This window comes from Erithacus rubecula, assembly GCF_903797595.1.
Source record: "Erithacus rubecula genome assembly, chromosome: 2".
NCBI lineage: Eukaryota > Metazoa > Chordata > Aves > Passeriformes > Muscicapidae > Erithacus > Erithacus rubecula.
Genome location: NC_136685.1, coordinates 76,030,420 through 76,053,819, shown reverse-complemented (window position 1 = coordinate 76,053,819; position 23,400 = coordinate 76,030,420). Strand labels below are relative to the sequence as shown.

At 39.4% G+C, this 23,400-nt stretch overlaps 1 protein-coding gene across 1 annotated transcript in view; it reads left to right on the top strand.

Annotated features, from left to right (window-relative positions):
- Positions 1 to 23,400, top strand: part of CRIM1 (cysteine rich transmembrane BMP regulator 1) — a 171,224-nt gene that overhangs the window by 13,134 nt on the left and 134,690 nt on the right. Inside the window, exon 2 of the mRNA XM_079298802.1 lies at positions 3,801 to 3,974. Within this exon, the coding sequence (XP_079154928.1) occupies positions 3,801 to 3,974 (174 nt within the window). The remainder of the gene's footprint in view (positions 1 to 3,800; positions 3,975 to 23,400) is intronic.

Below are 23,400 nucleotides of genomic sequence, written 5' to 3'. Positions count from 1 at the left end.
TTACACATAGGACTGATTCAAAAGGAACAGTTATTTAAAGAGAGAGAGTCGTCCTGGCTCCTCTGTCCCTAGACCCTTGGCAGCAATGACTGCAATGTGCTTGATCAGTTCTCCAAGATTTTGTCTGATAATTCACAGGATGACTAGGTTGGAAGAGACCTTCAAGATCATCAAGTCCAACCCATGCCCTAACACCTCAACTAGACCATGGCACCAAGTGCCACATCCAGTCTTTTTTAAACACATCCAAGGATGGTGACTCCACTGTCTCCCTGGGCAGACCATTCCAGTACTTTATCACTCTTTCAGTGAAAAACTTTTTCCTAATATCCAACCTGTATGTCTCTTGGTGCAGCTTGAGACTGTGTCCTCTGGTTCTGTCAGTTGCTGCCTGGAGAAAGAGACCAACCCCTACCTGATTACAAACATCTTTCAGGAAGTTGTAGAGAGTGATAAGGTTATCCCTGAGTCTCCTTTTCTCCAGGCTGAACACCTCCAGCTCCCTCAGCCATTCCTCACACTGTTTGTGTTCCAGCCCCTTGCCAGCCTTATTCCCTCCTCTGGACATGCTTAAGTGTCTCAATGTCCTTCCTTAACTGAGGGGCCAGAACTGGACACGGCACTCAAGGTTTGACCAGTGCTGAGTACAGGGGAAGAATGAGCTCCCTGCTCCCCTGGCCACACTAGTCCTGATACAGGCCAGGAGCCCTTGCCATTCTTGGCCACCAAGGCACGCTGCTGGCTCATGTTCAGTGAGCTGTCTGTCAGTACCCCCAGGTCCCTTTCTGCCTGGGCACTGTCCAGCCACACCATCCCCTGCCTGTAACACTGCAGGGGATTATTGTGGCCAAAATGCAGGACTCAGACTTCTTAAACTTCATCCTATTGGACTCTGCCCATCCATCCAACCAGCCCAGGTCTCTCTGCAGAGCCCTCCTGAATCAACACATGCTCCCAGCTTAGTGTTGTCTGCAAATTTACTAATGAAAGACTCAATACCCTCATCCATGTCATCAATAAAAATATTGAACAGGACTGGCCCCAGCACAGACCCCTGGGGGACACCACTGGTGACTGATCCCCAGCTGGAAGCAGCACCATTCACCACCAGACTCTCTGGGCCCAGCCATCCAGTCAGTTCCTAGCCCAGCACAGAGTGCTCCTGTCCAAGCCACGGGCTGCCAGCTTTTCCAGGAGTGTGCTATGGGAGAGTGTCTAAGGCCTTGCTGAAGTCCAGGTACACAACATCCATAGCCTTTCCTGCATCCCCCAGGTGGGTCACCTGATCATGAAAGGAGATCAGGTTGGTCAAACACAACCTTCCCCTCCTAAATCCATGCTGACTAAGTCTGATACCCTGGACACCCTCTAAGTGCTGTGTGATGGCACTCTGTATAAATTGTTCCATAACCTTACCCAGGTACTGAGGTCAGGCTAACTGGCCTATAGTTACTAGGATCCTCCTCCCCACCCTTTGTATGAATGGGTGTCACACTGGCCAGCTTTCAGTCATCTTGAATCTTGTCAGTGTCCCAGGACTGTTGGTAAGTGATGGAGTGTGGCTTTGCAAACTCATCTGCCAGCTCCCTCATCACCCTGGGCTGGTTCCCATCTGGTGCCATAGATTTATGAACATCTAAGCTGCTCAGCAGTTCTCTGACTGCTTCCTCCTGGATAACAGGGGGACCATTCTGCTCCCTGGCACCATCTACCATCCCAGGAGGACAGTTGTCCTGAGGACAAGCTGTCTTCCCACTAAGGACTGAGGCAAAAAAGGTGCTAAACACTTCTGTGTTCTCCTCATCTGCAGTTACTAATTTTCCTTGCTCATCCAATAAAGAACAAAGGCTAGACTTACCCTTCCTTTTACCATTAATATATTTGTAAAAACATTTCTTACCTTTAACAGAAGTTGCCATTTATAGTTCAAACAGAGCTTTGGCCTCCCTAATTTTTTTTTCCTACATGCTCTAGGAGCTCCCTTAAATACTTCTTGAGAGATCTGACCCTCCTTCCAAAGATGTTACATCTTTGTTTTATTCCTAAGTTCCTCCAAAACCTCCTTGCCCATCTAGGCTGGACGTTTGCCTCATCAACTCACCTTTTTGCCACACAGGACAGTTTGTTCCTGTGCCATCAAGATCTCTGTTTTGAAGCACTCCCACCTTTCCTGAACTCCTTTGTTTTTAAGGGCTGCTTCCCAAGGAACTCTCTGAATAAGTCTCCTAAATAGGCCAAAGTCTCCCCTCTGAAAGTCCAATACAAAAGTCTTGTTTATATTTCTCCTGATTTCACCAAATATTGAGAACTCTATAATTTCATGATCACTGTGCCCCAAGCGACCTCCAGCCACCACATCTCCTACCAGCCCATCTCTATTTGCAAACAACAGATCTAACACAGTCTCTCCCCTGATGGGCTCACCCACCAGCTGCGTCAAAAAATTGTCCTCCACGCACTTTAAAAATTTCCTGGACTATCTTTTTTTTTGCTTTATTAAGTTCCTAGCAGATATCTGGTAGGTTGCAGTCACCTACAAGAACAGGGGCTGGTGATCCTGAAATATTATCTAGCTGCTCATAGAATAAATTGTCCACCTCTTCTCCTTGGTTGGGTAGATGATAACAGACTCCCAGTAGGATGTCAGCCTTGTTAGCCTTGCCCTTAATTTGTACCCACAGGTATTCAACTTCATTGTTATTCATTTCAATACCTATGGCATCAAAAGCTTCCCTAATATAAAGGGTCACCCCTGTAGCTCTTCTCCCTTTCCTGTCTCTTCTGAAGAGCTTGGAGCCATCCAGTGCAGCATTCCCTGACATGCTTCTTTTCAATCTCATCACTGCCATCCTGGAGTATCAGCAGTTGATAATAATCAGAGGCTGGATCAGTCTGGGGAGTCTCTCAGTGACATCCCTTAACCCGGGCCCCAGGGAGGCAGCACACCTCCCTGTGGGACAGGTCTGGTTGACATATGGGGCCCTCTGTTCCCCTCAGAAGGCAGTCACCCACTAGGACTGCCCTTCTTTTCTTTTTGATCTAAGAGGTGGTGATTTCTCTGACAGATAAACCATAATGGGGAGGCTCTCTGGGCAGATAATTTTCTTCTAAATCATCTGGCTGACTCTCCAGATCCAGGGCCTCATACCTATTCTGAAGTGGCACCTCACTAGGGGATGGGGGTCAGGAGGAATTTTTATTATTACCTCCCTCAAAGATGGAAGGGCTGAACTCCACCAGTCTATTTCCCATTCACCTTCCTGATGCTTCTTAGTCTTTCAGGACTGCTGGAAAACTAATTTTTGGTCATATAATGGAATCAGAGGTCTGGCACCTTGCAGCTTTTCTGTAATAAAATGTTATCTCCATGGAGTGAATTCTATGTGATGCATTTTTAATCATCTTTTAAAATGCTCTCTTTCTGACTCAATTTTGACTTCTGTAACAGCTGCAGATTCTGTACGATGTTCTCACTTCCATTATAACTTCAACTATCTGCAAAAGTTATTTCTGTTAGAATAGCACTCATTTGTACTACAGCTATGCATTTTCCTGAGATGACATAGTTTTTCATACAGATGGAAGTAAACAATGCCAGTTGCTTTACCAGTAGAACAGCTGTAAGACATGGTATCTGGCAGTCTGTTAAGATTAATGTTATTTTTTAAATCTGTTATCTTCTGTTTAGCACTGTGTTGAACTTGAGGTGAATTGCACCCAACTCCAAAGCAACTGAAACTTACGTACTGCAGCTGGAATCCAATAGTGAAACTGTTTGTTTGTTTGTTTGTTTATTTTAGATGAAAACTGGGATGATGATCAGCTTCTTGGATTTGAACCATGCAATGAAAACCTTATAACAGGTTGTAACATAATCAACGGGAAGTGCGAGTGTGACACCATTCGGACCTGTAATAATCCGTTTGAGTTTCCGAGCCGGGATACTTGTCTGTCGGCCTTAAAAAGGATTGAAGGTAAGCACTTGTCTTCAGTGTTTCAGAGCTAGCAATTTTTATGTGCAGTCGATGGAAAACTAGTGTATATGTTTGAGGATGACATGTGTAGGTTCACACAAGTCACTCTGGTCTTCTACATGTCAGAAAACAGGAGTATGTTTTAAGGGAAGGTAGTACCTCATAAGCTTGGAATTCCAAATGCCTAAGTTTGAGATGGGAAGAAAGATGTTTTGTGTGCTACAGTGTTTGCAGATTTTAAGACTAAATGGTTCTGTTTGTGGTAGCTACCTTTGCTTATCTTCAGCTGTAAAGTAGCATGGAATATTCTTTAGATGTGTTGATGTGACTGAATCATGAATAAACACAGTGGATTTTAAGAGTAAAGGCATAGAAAAAAGGAGTTGTTACCATACTCATATCTTTTATTATATGAATGCATGAATTGCTATTTTAAGTTTACATAATATTATATTACCTTACTGCTCATATTTTTCAGTTCCTATGTTCCTTTGATTAGATTTGTATTAGGCCTTATATGTTTATGCTTATGCATTCATCCATATTTGTTTTGCTTTTTTTTCTTTTTGTTTCTTATGGCTAAACTGGAAATGAGTTGCCTCAAATATATCCTGCTGAAATTAAAATTATGTGGTGTCTTTCTGGATTGTTCTGAGCAGCAATTAAAGGAGTGATCTTGGCCCATTTCTATGATGCTGTAATTACTGTTTACTCTCCAAAGTGTTCAGGAACATGCAGAAATTGATTAGTGGTGTAGACCTGTTTAAATACACTACTTTAAACCAATGTTTAAAGTCATATTGAAAAAGTTAATTTATTTATAAGGCTACTGTTTTAAGTTAGGGGAATCTTTGACTTAAGGAAGTGTGCTGTGATGTCATCTGCTGTACTCTTTTTGTGTTAAGAAAATTGGTTTTGTGCTACAGACTTTAACTAAGGAGATGTTGTGAGAACCTGAAGAAACATACTTATGATCATTGGCCATGATGTTGCTCACTAAAGGTGTACAAGTGCTTGGTCTGGGATTTTTGTGGGTATTTTTCCTTTTGTAACTCTAGGAAGAGCAGAGGCAGCACTTTTGGTCTGTTGTTAATGAAGTAGTGGGAAATAGCATGTATGTGTTCTTCAGTCTTACCACTTCTCTTTTCACTTGTGAATATGTGACTGTCTGTAGTATTTCAGCAGGATTCCACTGGCATGGCAGTTCATCGAGTGTTTAACTCGCTCTGAAAATCTGCTGTGGGTTGTCTTTTTGTCCTTTGAAGCCTCAGAACAAATGGACTTAGCTTGTGGAATGGTGAAGCAGGTTGATTCTGAGTCACTTGCTTTCAGCAATCATTTCTTACAGCTAAATTTTCATTTTAAAAACCAGCATTTTATAATTAGCCATGAGGTAACAATATTCTTCTATGTGTCAACTGTCTGGTATAAGCTGTGGTGCAGTTGTTTTTTCAGAGGTGGAATTTTCTTTTTTTTCACCCTTTAGTTTTGTTTCTTTGTGGAGTGGGCATGGTGTTCTTCCAAAGCCTCAGACTGTGGGGCACCAGTAGAAGTGTTTAGGGCCTGTTGACTTTTTAATTTTTCACAGTTGGAAAGGATGGCTGATGCAAGTGTTGAAGCAACAACGGTACCTTTAAATAACAGAAGTCTGGCAGTTACAACTTGAGTGTTATAACAGTCCAGCTTTTACTCCTAAGAATGTGAATTTACATTTGCATCCTCAGACTGTCAAACTGTACCACTGAGGGATGTTGGAAGGTAAATCCCTTTGTATTTCCTATTAGACAGGCAGAAGTCATCAAAATGCAATTTTGATTTCTGCATTTTTCAGATGTAGCCTGTTAAAGTTGCCTACTGGGTTTTGCACTGTAAATGCTTATTCCCTCTTTCTCTGACTAGGATGGTAATTGAATGCTAAAACTGCTAATGGAGGTTGTTTCTTTAAATGCATTAGTTCTTGTTTTGGTAATTAAAACCGAAGTAATGCTTCATCCTGTACCTAAGCTAACGGAAAAGAAGAATAACTTTTTTCCACTGGTGCTTGCCACGTCCCTGTTTGCTAAGCAAGCCAAGTCTCTTAGGTAAAATGGAATAGACACTTTGGTGTGTCTGAGCCAGTATTTGCTGCTTGAATATTTCAAGATTTTCAGATTTTAATAGTTTGAAAATGGAATTCAACTGCTTGGAAAGCCTACCTGAAACATGGCTTAGTTAGTACACAAACCAAAGGGCTCTAGGAGCATGTTAAAAAAGAGAAATCTTTCAGTTTATTTAAGGCAAGCTAAATCTTAAAGTGTAGTGTCATGTAAAAAGGGATGATTCATAAGATCTGTTCAATATGTCAAATTAAGATTTTCCTGAAATCCAAAGTACTGATGTATACTTCACACTTTTTGGCTTGTCTGTTAAAGATAATAGCAGGAAGATTTGAAAGCAGTAATTTAAACCTTTAAATGCTCTAATAGAATCTGTTGCCATGGAAAGTGTGACCAAGGGAGGGTAGTCTAACTTCTCTCTCCTCACCACACTTTGCATGGATAATTAGATCCACGGTGTGATTAAAAAGACATAAGTTGACTACCTGAATGATGGATACACCATAATCAGAGTTTCTGAAGAAAACTGCACTGCTTGCTGAAAGCTGCAGATGAGGAATCTGTTGCATAGATACAACCTGACAAGTAACCAGTGAGCTGAAATCTGGAATCCTGTTTCTGTATGGGGATGTACTAAGGGATTGAGGCTTTTGCATGTACTTCATTTTCTTCTGCCTTTTTCTGCTAGCACCTTCCCTTTCAAGAGCCTTTCTACTCATCTTCCTTCTTTATCTGGTTTGTCTTATACTTAAGCTTTTCAGCCTGTGTGTGGTCTTCCCTTCTGGGCTTGATGTCAATTCTAGCTTTCTTACTCTGCTAACCCAAAGTTTTCTCTTGTTAGCTTCATGTAGGATCTTTTTTTCCTATTGGCTTAGGTTCTGCCTGCCTTCTGGGCACCTCATATTTCATTCCAGCTTTACCTATCTGTCCTTTTCTTTTCCTACATCTGTTTGTATCCCAGCTCACTTAAAATGACTTCTTCTATTCCTCCTTCCCAAAATCAGGTCGCCTGGGCTCTAATGTCACATTGTTTAGATGTCATTGATAGGTCCTGAAGCCATGTTCTCTATTTTGTCTCCTTGAGACTTGCTCTACTCTGTACTGGGAAAGCCTGTAATGAGAAAAAATTAATCTCTACTCAATTGTGTGTAACCTCTTCAGGGGCACTGGTGTGTTTCTATTGGGAAGAAAGTATGGTGAGGCTGAAGTGCAATCTCACTAATGCAGGTACTCAAGGCAGTTCTCATCTCTCTTGCCCTTGTTTTCCTGGAAAACAGTAGCGCTTTAGATACAATTGAAAGGATTTGATTGGTCAAAGAACCTGGAAGCCAAATTCTGTCTAATTTTCATGTAGACATGCTGTAGAGCTGTTATTTCAACAGATTATATGGCATAAAGAGCATTTATGCCTAGAGGCCTCCCAGCTACATCACCAGATTTGAAATGCCTGGTTCTCTATATGGACCATCAGTGACTTTTTGTAGAGAAGGTTTGCATAGAGTTCATGAACTATCCTACTATGAGGAAATGCATTTGGAACTAGAAAGAAACTGTCTGGAAAAGCTATTGCATACCTAGTAATAATAATACTAACAATAATAGATTCCTGTGTTTGGGTTTGGTTTCATTTTTGTTCTTGTTGTTTAAAATGCTTTTGGTTATTGTCTTGATGAGTGCCTGTTCTGATATGGTTCAGGAAATCCTGTGTTCTTGAGCTTGGAAAGCTTGCTTCTATTCAGAAGCCTGCTAATCATGACAGCTTGGTTGAACTTGGACTGCTGGGATGGACTGTGAAAAAATTGGCCAGGGGGTGGAAAGTGACAAGATGCCTTCTGTCTGCTGAGCCACAGTTAGCAAATAGGAGTCTTAATAAAACTGCATCCATGCATTCTTGCAGTCACAATTTGCAAAGAATTAGCTGCAGCTAGCACAAAAGAGTCAGCTCTTCAGACTTGGTGTGAGATGCTGAGGATTGGGGATGGGGAATTAAGAAAGGAAGTAATTTTTTTAATCAAGATAAATTTGTAGGGCATTGATAGGAAGTAGCATGGAAAATTTGTAATGTAGTGCCTGTTCAAGTATCTGAAAATCTAGTTTCAATGACTGTGTTCCAATTCTGGGGCCTTCTGTTTTCTCTCCTCCTATGCCTGGCTGGCACCAGTTCAGATAGCCCTACAGATCTTTAAAGAATGAGAACCTAAGGATGTTCTTGAGCCTGCTCCTCCTCTACTAGAGCAGGCCTGGATCTGTGCTCTTATGAGCTGCCACTTCAGAGGCACTGTCAGGTCTTCAAATGATAGCTCACTTCTTAATAAAAGTTCCCTGCTAGAATAGCTATCTCCTCTTCCCTCTGGGAAGTGAAGGGAAAGTTGGGAGTCAGTGTATCCAGTCTTTCAGTAGGTGGGCTGTACATCAGGCTGGGTTGTCTTCTACTCATTTAATAAAAATTTCAGTCTGCAAGCTTTGATAATGCCAGGTTGTGATGTGGCACAAACATATTTGAGAGAGAGCAGAAGTGCCATCATTCATAGCAATGATGGTGGTTTTGCCTCATAGCTTCAGTGTACACTTGAGCTGTAAGAGGAGAAACAACTGAATTTCATTAATTCTACTCTATCCAAACCATAAGGATTTTCCATAGCAAAATTAAACTCAGTCTTTATTCAGAACAAATGTGAAGGATAAAATTTATGCCTTTTTTTGATGAAAGATGTAATTAATGCTTTAGTTAAATGAACTTCTTTCACTTGTATCTCTGTCCAAGTGTAAAATGTGCTGCTGATGCTAAATTATTGAAACTGTTGTTTTAAGAGCTGCTTCTTGGTTACCTGGCTTGCACCTTTCCAAGCTATTCACTGCTGTCCTTCATAGGTGAAAGGAAAAGGCCTTTTAAGTTGCTGGTATCTATTAAGCTGGTTTATTGCAACACACTCCTTGCATTCCATTATTTTTTACATGTAACTGAATAACTTTATGCTGACAAATGTTGCAATACCTGTTAGACCAGTCTTGGAATAACAAATATGAGAAGGTAATTTTATTCTGAATGCTTGTTTGGTTGTTGTTAAGTTTGATTTTGTGTAAAACTTCACTTGTGTGGTCTTAATGGCTCTGTTGAAAAACTAGAAGGGAATAGATCCAGCTTTATGCTGATTTATCAAGCAAAGAGTGAAGTGGAATACTTTCAGATGTCCTTAATCTGATATACTTTCCACTCCCCTTGCACAACAATTAACGTATGTTTTTGCTCAAATAACTGAACTCTGAAGGTTGGCATGTATTTACAGTAAGGAATGCAGTTGTGGCAAAGATCCAGATTTTACCCTTGAACATGCTTGTGAGAGCCAAGTAAATGCATTTGAAGGCAAAATGTCACATGAACACAGAGAAAGCCAACAGTGTATCTTTGGGGCTTTTTTTTTTTTCTGAATGCATAGAGACAGAAGGGAAAAAACACATGTGATGTGTTATAGTAAATGTGTGATATAATACAGATTAGGAATACCAATACGAACTTCAATATACAAAGCAATTTTCCAAAATGAAAAAGGAAAAGAACACAATCATTAACTCCATGAGAGGGTTCTGTGACTGTGGCACATCTGGCAGTGCAGTTGCTTTCACATCAAGTCAGTGCAGTGTTACATTTGCAGGACTTGTCACTTTTTCCTGACTCTAGTTCCTCAGAGAGCTGTTCCTTGATCAAGGAAATATGATCTTTTTAGCCAATATATTGGCTATTTTAGCATCTGTTTTTAAGGCAAGATATCACACAGTCAAAATCTACCCCATGAGATTTCAAGCTAACCAGAGGAAAAGCTTGTAGAAGTTTCAGAAAGATATCAAAAGAGAAAACTGACTTTCATATTTCAGTATTGATGTGGCTGGATACCTAAATTTATGTTTAATTAGATTATGAATAATGCAGTTTGTATTAACAGGGGAAAAGCTGCATTGCAGGAACTGTTAGGAGGGAAGATTAAATATAGAACACAACTGAGCAGCTGGTTAAAAAATCCTAAAGCATTACCGTCACAAAAATTGTTTACTATTGGAAGCAGTGGTATATGTTTTCTATTTTTCCTTGCCATTTATTTGCCTTTTCATGTGTCATGTTTTTGCAGTGTAGTAACTGAGCTTATTGCCTTGCTCATGTGAGCTGCTGTACAGGTGCCATGGCTGCTTTTCTACATCTGTATCCTTGGCATGTAGCAGGTGTGGAGAGTGTACTGGATCTTCAATTTGGGACACTTTGGGTGCCTTCAGTCTTGGCAGTTTCCAAGACTGCTGTGGACAGAAGTGTAACCTTTACTGTAGGCCCTGGGACAGGACTGTGTGACAAATGCCTCCTACAGAGCCAGCAGTCAGATGTGATGGTCAAAGCAGGGTTGTTCCTAGAGACAAAGGAGCATTCTTCTTGTCTTTTCCTGTTTCAGCTGCTTACCTGCATTCACCTGAAACTGAATACAAAATAACTGATTGTACCTGGAGCTTCTATGAGACTAGGAAAAAAACAGGGCAGGTATCTTACAGCTGGTCAGATTTTGCAATTGATAAATTCTGTGCCTTCCAAAAACTCTTTTGCATGTTGGCAAGCAGGCTGGGCTTGAAATATGTCGACTTTAACTGTAGTGGAAAGCTACAGATTTAAATTAATACTTGACCTTACTTCTGTTCAAGTTGAGGAAGAGAGTGGAAATGGAGCAGGTGACTTTCAGCAGAACGCTTCCAGATGCAGTGTTGATTTTAAGTATCAAAAGTTAGCTACACATGACAGAAGAGACCTGAGCAAAGATCTCAGATTGAATGGTGTGTAAACATTAGGTTCATGTTGTATAGTAGCAGGAAACTATATTCCTGTGGCTGGGTCACAGGTCTTGTTTTGACAGGGCAAGTCTTGTTTGGATATATGTGGCATTGATGCTGACAGAGATAACTGAGTGTTGATTGAATCTAAGCAGTGATAGTGGTATCAGTGACATACTGGTCAACATGACAATTTTAGTACTGTAAATAATATAAAAATGTATGTCTCTGTAAATAATAAGAAAAAGTTTATTGTAAAATCAACTTTTGTTGTTGGATCACCTCCAGTAACTTCACAGTTGTCTCTTTAAATGAATTATATACCAGTATTTTGTGATTCTGAACAGTTGTATAGCATGGGACCAACTATTTTAGCACTTTGTCTCCAAAGTTAAGCTTTGAAGGTGTGTTGTTTTCTAAATAAAACAAACACTATGCCACTTCTACATCATCAGATTAATTCTTCTCTGTAATAGAATGAAGCATTACCAGCAAAGTGTTGTGTCCAAAATACATGTGTGTATGGAGAATCAAAGCAAGATCCCTTGAACCAGTTGGCTTTTATAGAAACTTTGGTTTTAAATATGAAGCTTGACCCTGAGATCGGTTGGATTTCCTTTTGAGAAAGCCATTCAAGGACTTTCTTAGTCTTGGTGATGATAAGAAAGAGCTCTACCCATTCCTGAATTCCTGCATTCATATTCTCTTCCCTGTTGTTCTGGATTCCCTCAAATGTTCTGTGCTCAAAGTGTTTTTTAAATTATAGCTGTTCAAGTTCATGAAAACTTCCTTCTTCATTCAACAAGTAACTTACAGAGTTTGTCTAGAGTCAGATGCTATGTAAGCTCTGCCTTTCTGTCCAGAAGAGGTAGAGCTTTCAATAGCTCCTGGCTTCAGTAAGGAACACAAAAAATGGTACTTTTGTATGTTTTAGACATGTAAAAATTGTTGTCATAGTAACAAACCGATCTACATAATTTAAGGTGCTAGAATTTAAATGACTTGTCAGATATATATGCCAAAATTTTAGCTTCTATAAATGACTGCACTAATAATGTTATATGTTGAATATTTTTGGCACTAGCATATAACTTTAGAAGGACAAAGAAAACACTTTTTTGATTTAAAACAGTATAAAAAGACCCCCAACCCCCAGACTGGAAACTCAAATCAGCTTTTGACCCCTGGTTAGGAGGTGCAGTCACACACAGCAGCAGAGGAAATGCTTGACATTCTCATCATGTGAGCTGGGACTTCCAGCCCTTTTGGCACACTTATATGGATACATCTGAGGTCTTTGCAGTTGTCATGTCAGGCTTCTTGTAGATGTAAATAGGGAACAGAGCAATGCCAAAAGCAACGTGTTTCATCATTCTGCTTTGGGTCTTTCTGTAATTTGCATTTATTGCTTTGTGGGAGTTTTGAACACAAATTCCTAAACTCTTGTTCATGTTTAGAAGTCAGGATAGAATACTGGTACCAAGGTTTTACAACTTGAGTAAAAGTAATATCTTTTTAAGAAGCTAATCTAGATGCTTCTGAAGAAAACCACTTACAACATCCAAAATGGTTTAATAAACTTGTGACTGATATAGCATACAACAGTGATGGATGGAAAACAAGATGTAAAGTCTGTTAAACAAAATTTTCTAATTACTGCGATGCTATAATTTGTGGGCAGTGTGGATATTCTTTACCTGGGTAGATCACATATGACAGAAAACTAAAATAGCAATCTTCATGCTGTTGCTTTTCAGAAGTCTTGCATTTCATACTGCCATATCAGTTGAAGAGTTAAGGTGTTTACTTCAGTCTGTGACATCAATCTAAGCATCTAGTCCTTACCATGGTGCATGTTACTGCTCTTAGCTTCCAGCTTGCAATAATAGATACCTTCTGCTGGGGTTCTGAATATCCTGCAGTGTAGGAATAGCAGGTAGAAGGACAAACACCTTGAGCCTGGAACTCATCTGCTAGAGCTGAAGAGCTATTGGGAGTTAAATCCTCTCAGTCTCCTTGAACCGGGTCTGCCCCTGAGCAGGATGGTGGCAGCTGCCAAGTCATGAGTAAGAAGAGTAGAGTAAGGCAGGACTCCTCATGCCAGCTTTACTAGGAACTGCAAACTCAAGTGAGCCAAGCAAGATCAAAGTGCAGACTGTGTGTGGAGAAGGGGAGGAGAAGAGAATGAAAAGAGAAAGAAATACCCATCTTTTTTTCCCTGACATCTCTTCCTAGTGTTGGAAAGTTAAAATGCTTAATGGATCAGCATGCTCAATACTGTTTGTTGTGTGACCTTAGGTGTGTTAAGCAAGAAACTGAGTGTTCCAGGAACAGGGGATATTTGGGAGAGCATGCAGGTAACCGAGGGTGGATGGGATTTGGATTGGATTCTGGCTCAAGGGCTGTACCTGGCTAGCAGGGCCCTTACAAAGAAACATGTGATCTCAATGGCTCTCTGATAGGTCAGACTCTCTTACAAAATATGGCATACATAACACCTAATGAATGAGTCTGAGGCATGGTAGAAAATAAGAAGAGGAAAATGTTGCCATTTTCAACATGTAAAGTGTGCTGTTTTAGAACTTTTCATTACTGTATCAAGTTATTCTAACTTTAGTAACATTTTTGTTTTCTAGGCATGTGGTTACTTAGCCTTTTTCAAAACTCTGTGGGGTGTTTCTGAGATTTCTAAACCAGGCCTGTGGAAGCTGGCATCATACATGGTACACATTGGTACTGCCTGAAAATGGTTTACTTTCTCCTATGCTGTTGTCTGAGCAACCTGTTTATTGAAATGAGGTTAAATAAGGACTCTGGCTAACCTAGTTAACAATCCCTTATGTGGACTGTCCTGTATAGGGACCTGTGTGTGCTCTGCAGATTCCTTACAATACAGAAGTTTCAATAGAGCTGTTCTGTACTAATGTGAAGTGAGATTAAGTGAAACCTGAAAACTGAGATAAAGCTGTAACTTCACAATAACACGTCCCTAACTTCTTTTGAATGATACTCTAACATTCCGATAATGTGGGTAGCTGTCCTACATGCAGACCAGAGCATGAGTGCACGTTCTGTACGCCACCACTGCTTTGGTTCAGGAGGCTGCAGACAGAAGTGTCTGTGTCTGGCACTGAGTTTACTCAGAGTCCTGCATTTGTGAAGCATTGATTTGCCAGTGCACTCATTCATGCAACAATCTTTGTTTTTCTTCTCAATCCTAGGGACTATTGCTGTAAAAGCTACTAGCTCATTGACAAGGGAAAGAGTACTTTGCTATCTAGCAGAAATCTAATTTGTCTTTACACTTGCAGTCCACAAAACTCATCACTGTGTGATCAAACATGGTTTTACATCAAGTCACTTGTGCATCTCTTTCCATCACTACAGTAGTTCTTACTTGCTTGATATTTTACTTAGCTGAAATTCAAATCTGTGGAATATGGAGCGAGAAATAAAACTTACTGAAATCTTATTTTCTCATAAAAGCTCCATGGAAGTCTGTGGATGATTGCTAGGTCTACAGGATTGGCTTACCTGTGAATCCTTTGTGGCAGATCTTCCCTTTTTTTGTTGCTTTTCTCCTCCCTCTTCTTCCCCACCTCTTAAGGGCAAAATTATCCTAATCTATGTAAAGTTAAGGAACTTTCTGGGGAGAATAGCAAGGATTGGTATGGAGAAAAAGCTTGAGAAGGCAAAGGATACTTGTCATAAGGATAGGACAACTGTATCACGGTTTTGATATTGTTTATGTTTCAGGATTTGGTTTTTTTGTCCTTTTAATTTTCTAGTATGGTGGCTTGTTTTCTCTTGCTTAGTGAGAGTTTTTATTATTCTTTGGCATTTGTTTGTTTGTTTGTTTTCCTGAACTGAAGCTAAAATACCTCAGCCTATCTGTTATTTGCTAAGCTATGTATAGTGGATACAGACCAAAAGTCCTCATTGTGTTCCAGGGTTACAAAACTGGCAAATGGGAGCTGAAACCTAAAGTAACTGTGAGGTATAGCCTAATAAGAAATTGATATCACTTTAAATTTCTATGTCAATTTTCCCACAGAGGAAGCATATCTGTCTTAAGTTAAAAGAATTGTTTGTCACTTGGCTACATCTGTGTGAGGTGTGTTCTGAGTGTGCCTTTGATAAGGGTTGGGGTTTTTTTGTAAAAATAAATAAAAATACAGCAAGCTGCTCTGTGCCATGTAATGTAGAGGTTTTGACCCATCCTAAGTTGAATGAATTGATATTTCCTTTCTGATCTGTGTTTTGTGTAAACAAAGATTGACCTAGTTTAGGCATTAAAATGCTTCTGGCTTTCAATCCCAAGTGGAGAAGGGGGCTTTTGAGTTTATGGCCTGGTGAAAAGGGGGATTTCTGCTGCCTCTTGCCCTGAGGAGTTCATGTCTCTATGCTCCTCTGTGTCCCTTCTCCCTGTTGCCTTGACATGACATGCTGTGTCTCCATGTTCACCAGGGAGGGGACTCTCTTAAGATGTTGGGGTCAACAAAGGTTCCTTATTGACAAATTGTGATTCAGATGGTGTTGTGAAGAAATTAGGCTTTTATCATTCTGTTGCTTTTGTCTCTCAGTCTCTGCTTTTGCCTTTTTCCTGCTCATGATTACTTTTGAGATTTATAAGATTTGAAGAATTTCAACGAATGGGTAAGGACTTCAAAGTTATTACCATTCTGCAAGTACTGAATATGGATAGGTGACTATGAGGCTATGCAGCAGGAAATCCACTTCAGTGTGAGGCAGCAGAGAATCTGTGGGAGCTGGAGGACTGATGAAGGGAAGTATACTATTACTATTTGAACAACTAGAAAAGCTTCAATTGAAACTCTCATGATCTGCAGAATGCAGTTCTGAAACGAAGCTGCAGGGAACCAGGCTTAGTAATTTCAGTGCTAGTGAAACTATGTGTTCTCTATTCTGTTCTCTGCTGTCAAATGCTTCCAGTAAAAATAAAAATAAAAAAAAAGTAATAATAATATGGTAGGTACAGTAATTTGAGGCTCTAGATGCCACTAGGTGGCAGAACCCCTGCATTTATTTTGTGGATTTCTTTCTGTGCCTTGATTCTTCATCTGAGTATATTGAAAATGGTTTTCAGCTATTGTGTAATGAAAAAGACATCAGTAGGGATGTTTACATGGTATCCTAATTGGGCTCATATTGGCTGCTGTTGTGGGAAACATGGAAGGCTTGCAACACACTCTTATCCTTACTTGTTCAGACTGCTACTGCTTGTGAAAAGCCTGCCAGTCAAAGCACTTAGATATCCATACAACTCTTTTCCTTTTCCTTGATTCCGTTGTTAATAGATGAGAAATGAGGGATGACAGTGACATTTAAGAGGAATGCTTTGTGAAGAGTATAGTGGCAGAAATATAGAGATGGTGAATGATTTAAGGTAGAAGGAGTGTGATTTTAGAGTGTTGGATACTCAGTGTTTTGGAGTGACTCATTTCTGTTGGTGAGACCCTCGTAGCTGAGTAGTTTTCGTTTGGGAAACAAATGTGTCTTGAATACCCGTTAATGATTCTTTTCAATAAGGTTCCTCTTCTCTTAGTGCTGGTCTTTGATTGCAATGTGCTTGAATGGATATTCATTATGGGAGATCACAATTTTAGCTTTGTTTTATTGCTGTTTTGACTTATAGAGCAGCTGGGATTGTGGCTGAAAACAGTCCAAGAATAGGGTCATTGCCTGCCTCTATTTACCAGTAGAGGACTATGTAGTTGTGGGTGTTGGGGACAGGATAAATCCTGCAATTATCTATGTTTGCATGTTGTGTTGGCTGAGATACAGCCCTCAGCTTGCATTAGGGGGTACAGTGTTACTAGGCAGGAGACATCCATGTCCTCATGATCTGCTCATAAGTATGCTATCTCTTTTCATAGAGACATCTATGAGTGCATGCTTAATAATGAATCTGATAAATACTAATTGATTCATCTAAAAGCAGGATGTGTCTGTTTCTTTTGGTGCTGGATTTTTAGGGACATTGTGTAGATATTTCAATTCGAGTATTAAAATGGAAGTGTCAGATTTCAAAGCAACTTGATTAGGGTTTTCAAAAGGTATTAGAATCAACTTTCAATCTCTAAATAATCTGTTAATTAGAATTAACACAATGTGGTACCTACTCAGCATTTTGTATACAGTTGCTGCTGTGCTGCATGAGGGCAATTTTATTCAGATGTTTCTGATCACCTGTAAAGAAATATGAAGGGATAATAGTTTACTCTATTTGTTGGAGCATATCTAGTTCATAACCAGCTTATAACTAGTTTGTAACTAGTTTGTAACTTTTTTTGGCTCTTCTGGAACAATCACATAAAGGAGAATCACCTTTTGAATGCAGTGTCTTGGCGGAATTGTACAAGTGTCTCATTTCTCAGTAAGTTCAAATAGAAGTTTGCATCCAAATTGCCTTTTCCCACCTCAGTTTGCTTTCAGTGCTCCAGTCAGCTGTGCACAGTCTTCTTTACCTTTTTAGTACATCTACCTCTAACTATCTCTTCTCCAGCTACCCTGCATCAAATCATTTCTTGCTTCTGATGATCTTCCTGGACATGCCCACACCTCATGAATGCCTCATTCCTTGCCTCATGCTCTGTGGATCTGCTCTGAACAGCTGAATTAGAAATGCTAGTGCTGCTGCAGCCACTGCCCAGCTCTGTAGTACCACTTTGATGTGATAGAAGTGTTTTTGAACTTGTGCTTTTGGTGGTGCTAGATCTAAGTCTGTTCTAACCTGGACAAGCTGGGTTTGGGTGGGGTTTTTTTAAGGAGGAGATTTTGGGCTTTCAGATGCAGGCAGCATGGCCTTTTTGAAAACCTCTTTATTGGCACACATTTCTGAAGCCTGTTTGTCTCTACAGTTCCTAGTAGTGTTTGCTTGAAGCATCTTCATGGAATGTGTATGAAAGTGTTGAAAGATGTACCGTGAAAGAAAGAAATGCAGCCAAAAAAGAGTAGTTTCCAGGAAGGTGCTACTTTGGCTCTCAGTCTCTTTATCATAGAAAGGTGAATTGAAATAACAACACCAAATACCAAAAAATCATCTGTTTTTCATTTAAATGTATTTTTCAAAAATACACTATGCTGATAGAAATGCCTGAAGCATCTCGGTGTTCAAAATTATGCTATTGCTTCTCTTTTGTATCCTGTTCATGTCATCAGCTTTATATAATTTCTACCTACAAACTGATACCATGGAGATCATTCAACAGGCTTTACTTGTGGTATAACAGCTAGGGGTATTTATGCATAATATGCCTTCAGTTCCAAGTTACGCTCAAGTTATTGTTCTTCTACATCATACAGTAGGAAGGATAGTATTTCTTCAAAGTTTGAGGTTGGTTGTTATAAATTACATTATATTGTATTTTTCCTACTTTTAAGTAGAACTTTAAAAATTGTGCATAGAAAGCAATCTTCTATTCAGAAAGGGAATTTGTTGACTCTCTGTTTTCCTATGATGTGTTGAAAATAGCTGATAGTTGGATTGCTGCAACTTGAGAGCTCCAACACACAAAAATCTGTCTAATGCCTAGTGAATCTTACTACTGTAATTTGAGACAGTGTAAACCTAGCATATGAAACTGATGATGAAAGCAAGTTTGTACTGAGTGGATGAGCAGCGATGTCTGGGTATAACATCCCAGTTTTGTTGATTCTTTGGAAGTGGTGGTGATTCCTGATGAAGCTATTGCAGTGAGGTAGAGAAAATAAACTTCTTAAACAGCTTTGGCAGACCTGAGATGCTGAAGAGTGTTGGTGAGGAGGTTACTGAAAGGAAATGTAGTGGGCATGTGGAGACACCAAAAATGCTACAATTCAAGAAATAGCTGCAGAGTATGCATTAAAAACAGCACTATTAGAGATAATGGTGTATTTCTGTCCTGTTGATGAGACAATGGCTAATATACTGAGGACATATTCCCCTTTGTGGTAGAGGTCTTGCAGGGGGTCTTGATGGGTTTTTGTTCAGAGAGAGAAGAACTGGAAATCCACCATGAGGGAAAATATCTTGTGTAACTCATCAGCCTTGGGTCATGTTAGACTGTGTTTTGAAATATGTGAAATTCTGTGATAACCGCCTGTGACATTCTGTGACACTCTCGAAAAGAGGCTTGGCTTTAAAACCCTGTTTTGTCCTGATGTATAGGGTCATACTGAGGCTGTATGAGTGCAGTGAGCTTTATTTAGAAATTCCTGAAATGATAATAATGATCCTTTTAGTCTTCCTGAAACAAGATGCAGAGAAGACTGACAATGCTTGTTTGAATGTCCAGATGGTGGCTGTGGCTCAAATGAATTTTCTGCTGACTTCTGCGTGAAGAAATTTAATTTCATCCTTGCAGTTTTTTTTTAATTTCATGGTAGATATAATTGCTAACTGGGATGCAAACAATTTAATTCTCCACTGTAGCTTGATGTGGGATATTCTTTTTTCTGCTTATTTACAAGAGTGTATCTGGGGAGTAATTTGGTCTGGTGTGTCTTGTGCCCCTTAGAGACCTTGGGCTGTTGGTTTCAGAGGGCTTCTGTGACTCTGCCTGGCTGAGAAGCTAGCCAGTAAGGTTCCCTAGAGATGTCACACTGTGTTAAGTGAATTAGATTTGGACTGTGCAGCCAGTGGTTCTTACCAGCTCCAGCATGATCCTTTTTAGCAGGTGGATTAAGTCTATCAGCTCTGCAGTCCCTGGCTTCCATCAGTCTTGAGCCTGTGGATTCATTGGCACTGGAAAAGGTAAGTCCCTTAAAAGGGAATTTTCTTTGGAATAAAACCACCCCATCAAACCCAGCATCACTCTCACTTAGTTTTTGAAGAGTCAATTGTAGGAGTTAGCACTGTGTATTTAGCCCTTTATTACTAATGCTGCACCTGCCAAATTACCATAACTTGGAGCATAGCTCTCGTGTTTCTCAGTGTGACTTTGTGAGTCTGACAAAGTTCCACTGGATCCAAGTGGAGCACAGAGTGCTCAGGAGCAGTTCTGTGGCTCTTCCTTGTGTGGTCCTGTTTGGACAGGGTGGGAGACAAATTACAGACTGCAGTTGCTGGCCTTGAGCATCTGTAGGAGCTACTGATGGATGCTGCCACTCATCTCACTCTGCAGTAGTGATGCAGCAGCTGATCCCAAGAACTGTGCCAGAACAATGGAGCTGAGCAAGAGCCATGCCTTCCAAATGCTTTGAGGGCATTCTTCTTGAGTGTGTGAAGGTGTTGACCTCCTTTCCAGAAGATTATGGTGGAATTACCTTCTGTCAAGTGCAATAAGTGGTCATTGCCTTCACTGCCCCATCAAGACGGAGCAAAAGGAACGTTAAGTGTACAGATGTTTGATCTGTGGAAAACATTAAGTATCTCTCAGGTACAGTCAGGTCATACAGCTTTCTCTCTCTTGTTTAGAAGCTCATCAATGGATTGTGATTCTTAGTGTCCAAAAATAATGACATGATTGAGACTTCCACTGTCTCTGGTGTAAGAGGATAATATCTAGATATTTACAATTCTTACTGTTCCACAGTGAACATTGTGCAGCAGTGGAAGGAACTATGACCATTGTTTGAGTTAGCTCACCTGCTCCCACTGCAGGTCTTGACCATGTAGGAATTAAAATGCATTTCAGTTTTTGTTTCTTAGTCTATAAAACTTGAAGTGGCAGTTAAATAGAAGGAAGAGCATTAAGAAAATAATAATGGAACAAGAATTTTAAAACTGGGGGAGAGGAATAAATGTTAAAACCTGCTCCTGACTCACTTTCTAGACTAGTGAGAGATTTTCAGTCTCCTCTCCATTTGAAACATCTCTGCAGAGGACACTGCACTTGTCTTGCCATATTTCCATTCTTTTTGCTTGGAAAACAGGCGCTGAATCATGAGCGAGCAATCATCAGAAATTACAGTACTGATGCACTGTAACTTTCACTACTGAAGCTTCTGATGTAGCAAATACGAGTTGTTATAATCCATGTTACATTGTAGGTAGCTTGACATGGAAACTCCCTCTTGTTAAGTCAACAAACATGATGGTATCTGACTCTCTCCTTCTTTTCTTGCTCATTTTGCTCTTACAGTTTTCTAACTGTAGTCATTTTCCTTCTTACATGCTAACATTTGTGTTGGCTTTTTCTCAGCTAGTTGAGGGAGCTTTATATTCTTACATTTCACTTAATTTACCTCTAGGATTAACATTTTAGGGAGAAGTTCATTGTTCCTGATAACAAAATCCTTTCTCTTCTAGTCAAGACATCTGCTTTGTTCTGTGCTTTATTCCCCAGAAACTAGGAAATGTTCCCACTTCAATATTATGCAAAAATTGCTCCTTGCTAATTGCATGTGGAAGTACAGGATAAGTTTTTATCACTGTTAATTATACTTTTATTTCTGTACTTTCATGGTCAAGGGAAAAAAAAAAAATCTAAAGTGTGTTTTTAGATGTTAGTAATAAGAATTTTAAAAATTGTATTGAACTAAAAAAAAAAAAAAAAAAGCCTCAAAACAATTAAAAAAATCCTGAAACATTCCAAAATTAAAAAAAGCCCAATGGTTGGAAAAGGTAGAAGTGACAACCACTATCTTTTCCTTTCAATGTTTTCCCTATAGAGACAAGATGGAATCTAAACTGTATTTATTTTCAATATTTTGCTCTTGCATAGTCATGTTAAAATCTCTGGTGTTATGCAGCTTGTCTGTGTGCCAGTTAGATTTGATTAAGAAAATAAAGAAGTTGACTTTTTTTTTAAAAGTTCCAGGTTATATAAGAAGCAGGTTACTTCTCCTAGGTCAGCAGACATATAACAAATACCATGAAAGCCAAGTGCTTGGAGAGCTTCCTAGCATTTAAGTGTAGTGGAAATTTCCTTAGTTGCAGTCTTCAGCTCAGACACAACCTCATTCTCATGCTTTCACAGCCTGCTTTTCCTTTTAACTTGAAGAGGAGTAACATAAATGGAAGTACTCAATATTGACTGCTTGCTAACTCTTTTTAATTCTTGAGTGAAGCATTTCTTCCTTAAGATTCGTTTAATTTTGGATTTTGGAAATAACTTTATTAGTAATTGTGACAGACTGCAGAGTCCTTTAGCTTTTCTAATTGCTTTGGAATATAAAATATTTAATGTGAATATTAAATAAATGTCAATTTTTCTCTCTTTGATAGTTCCTCTCTTCCCTTCTCCCCACTTTGTGGACAAACCTTTGCCAGTTTTAGTTTTTACCTGTAGTATTTCCACCACTGTTGGAATTCTTTTTACTCTGACACATTTATATAGATGTGATTATTTTTTGTAGTTCCACATTCATAATATTCGTATTGCAATGTGCTCCCATTAGTTCTTACTTCCCACTATTGATGCTGCTTTATTTAATATTGGGAGTTTTCTAATTGTTTTCTGCTATAACACACCTATGATTTTATTCACTGAAAAGAATGCTGTTTGCTTTATGTATTTGTGTATATAACGTATATGGTTTCAATTATCTGTTCTGTTATTCTTGTCAACTGATATATTGCTGACTGAATTCTAAAGTGTTAATTTTAAAACATACTTAAAGTTTCAGTTAAAAAAATAAAAGGACTGTCTGTCCCTGTAAGATTTGAAGAGCAACACTAAAATATTTTTGGAGTAATGTACTATTGTACTCAGCCTCATTCCTGTCTCTGCATTGCCTGCCTGTTGCCTTTTACTTTCAAAGCTGGTGGTACAGGTAAACACTTCAAAGATTGAGGAAGAGGATGCACTTGAGCTCCCCTCAAAGCACTTTAGAGAGGAAGTACAACTGACTCATCAATGAAATTGTCTATACAGCAAATGCTGGTAAGTGTACTAAATGAATTGGAAAAACATTGTCTATATTTTAATTTTAGCAGTCCTGCAATAGGACTAGTGTTTAGATAAAAATGTATGTTTGCTTTTCAAGCTGAATGATGATAAGTTACTCATTCTGTCTTTAATACATCTCTTCTCTCATCTTGGATCTAGGGTTGTCCATTTCTCTCAGACAATACAAGAAGTTATTTTCCCTAGCCTGCTACCTATTTTGACTGGCTTTCTTCCTTACAGTGTATTCTCCTATTCCTTTCACAGGAATAATATTTCTCAACAGCAGCTGTACTTATCCACATACTTAAAACACTACTTTTTTTAATGGAGGGGGAAATTGCTTCCTGCAGTATCCATGGAAGCATATGTGAAGGTGTCTTAGATCTGCACTGAAGTCTTGCTGCCTATTTGCTAACTGTGTTGAGTGTTTGTTACACTCCAACCATTTTAAATCCTTCTGTCATCAGATTTACTTTGTCCCTCTAAGATGTGGGGGATACATGATCTGATAATAACTAGGTGATTGTCAGCTGATTAAATTGAAACTGTCCTTGCCCACACGCTTAGCTTAGTGCAAATGGAAACTCAAATATCTAGATTTAGTTGGGATTTGCAGTTGGGACAGAGTGAGCACCCTGCCATTTCTTGTTACTGATTAGCTGATAAGACAAGGCAATATTAACATGGTTT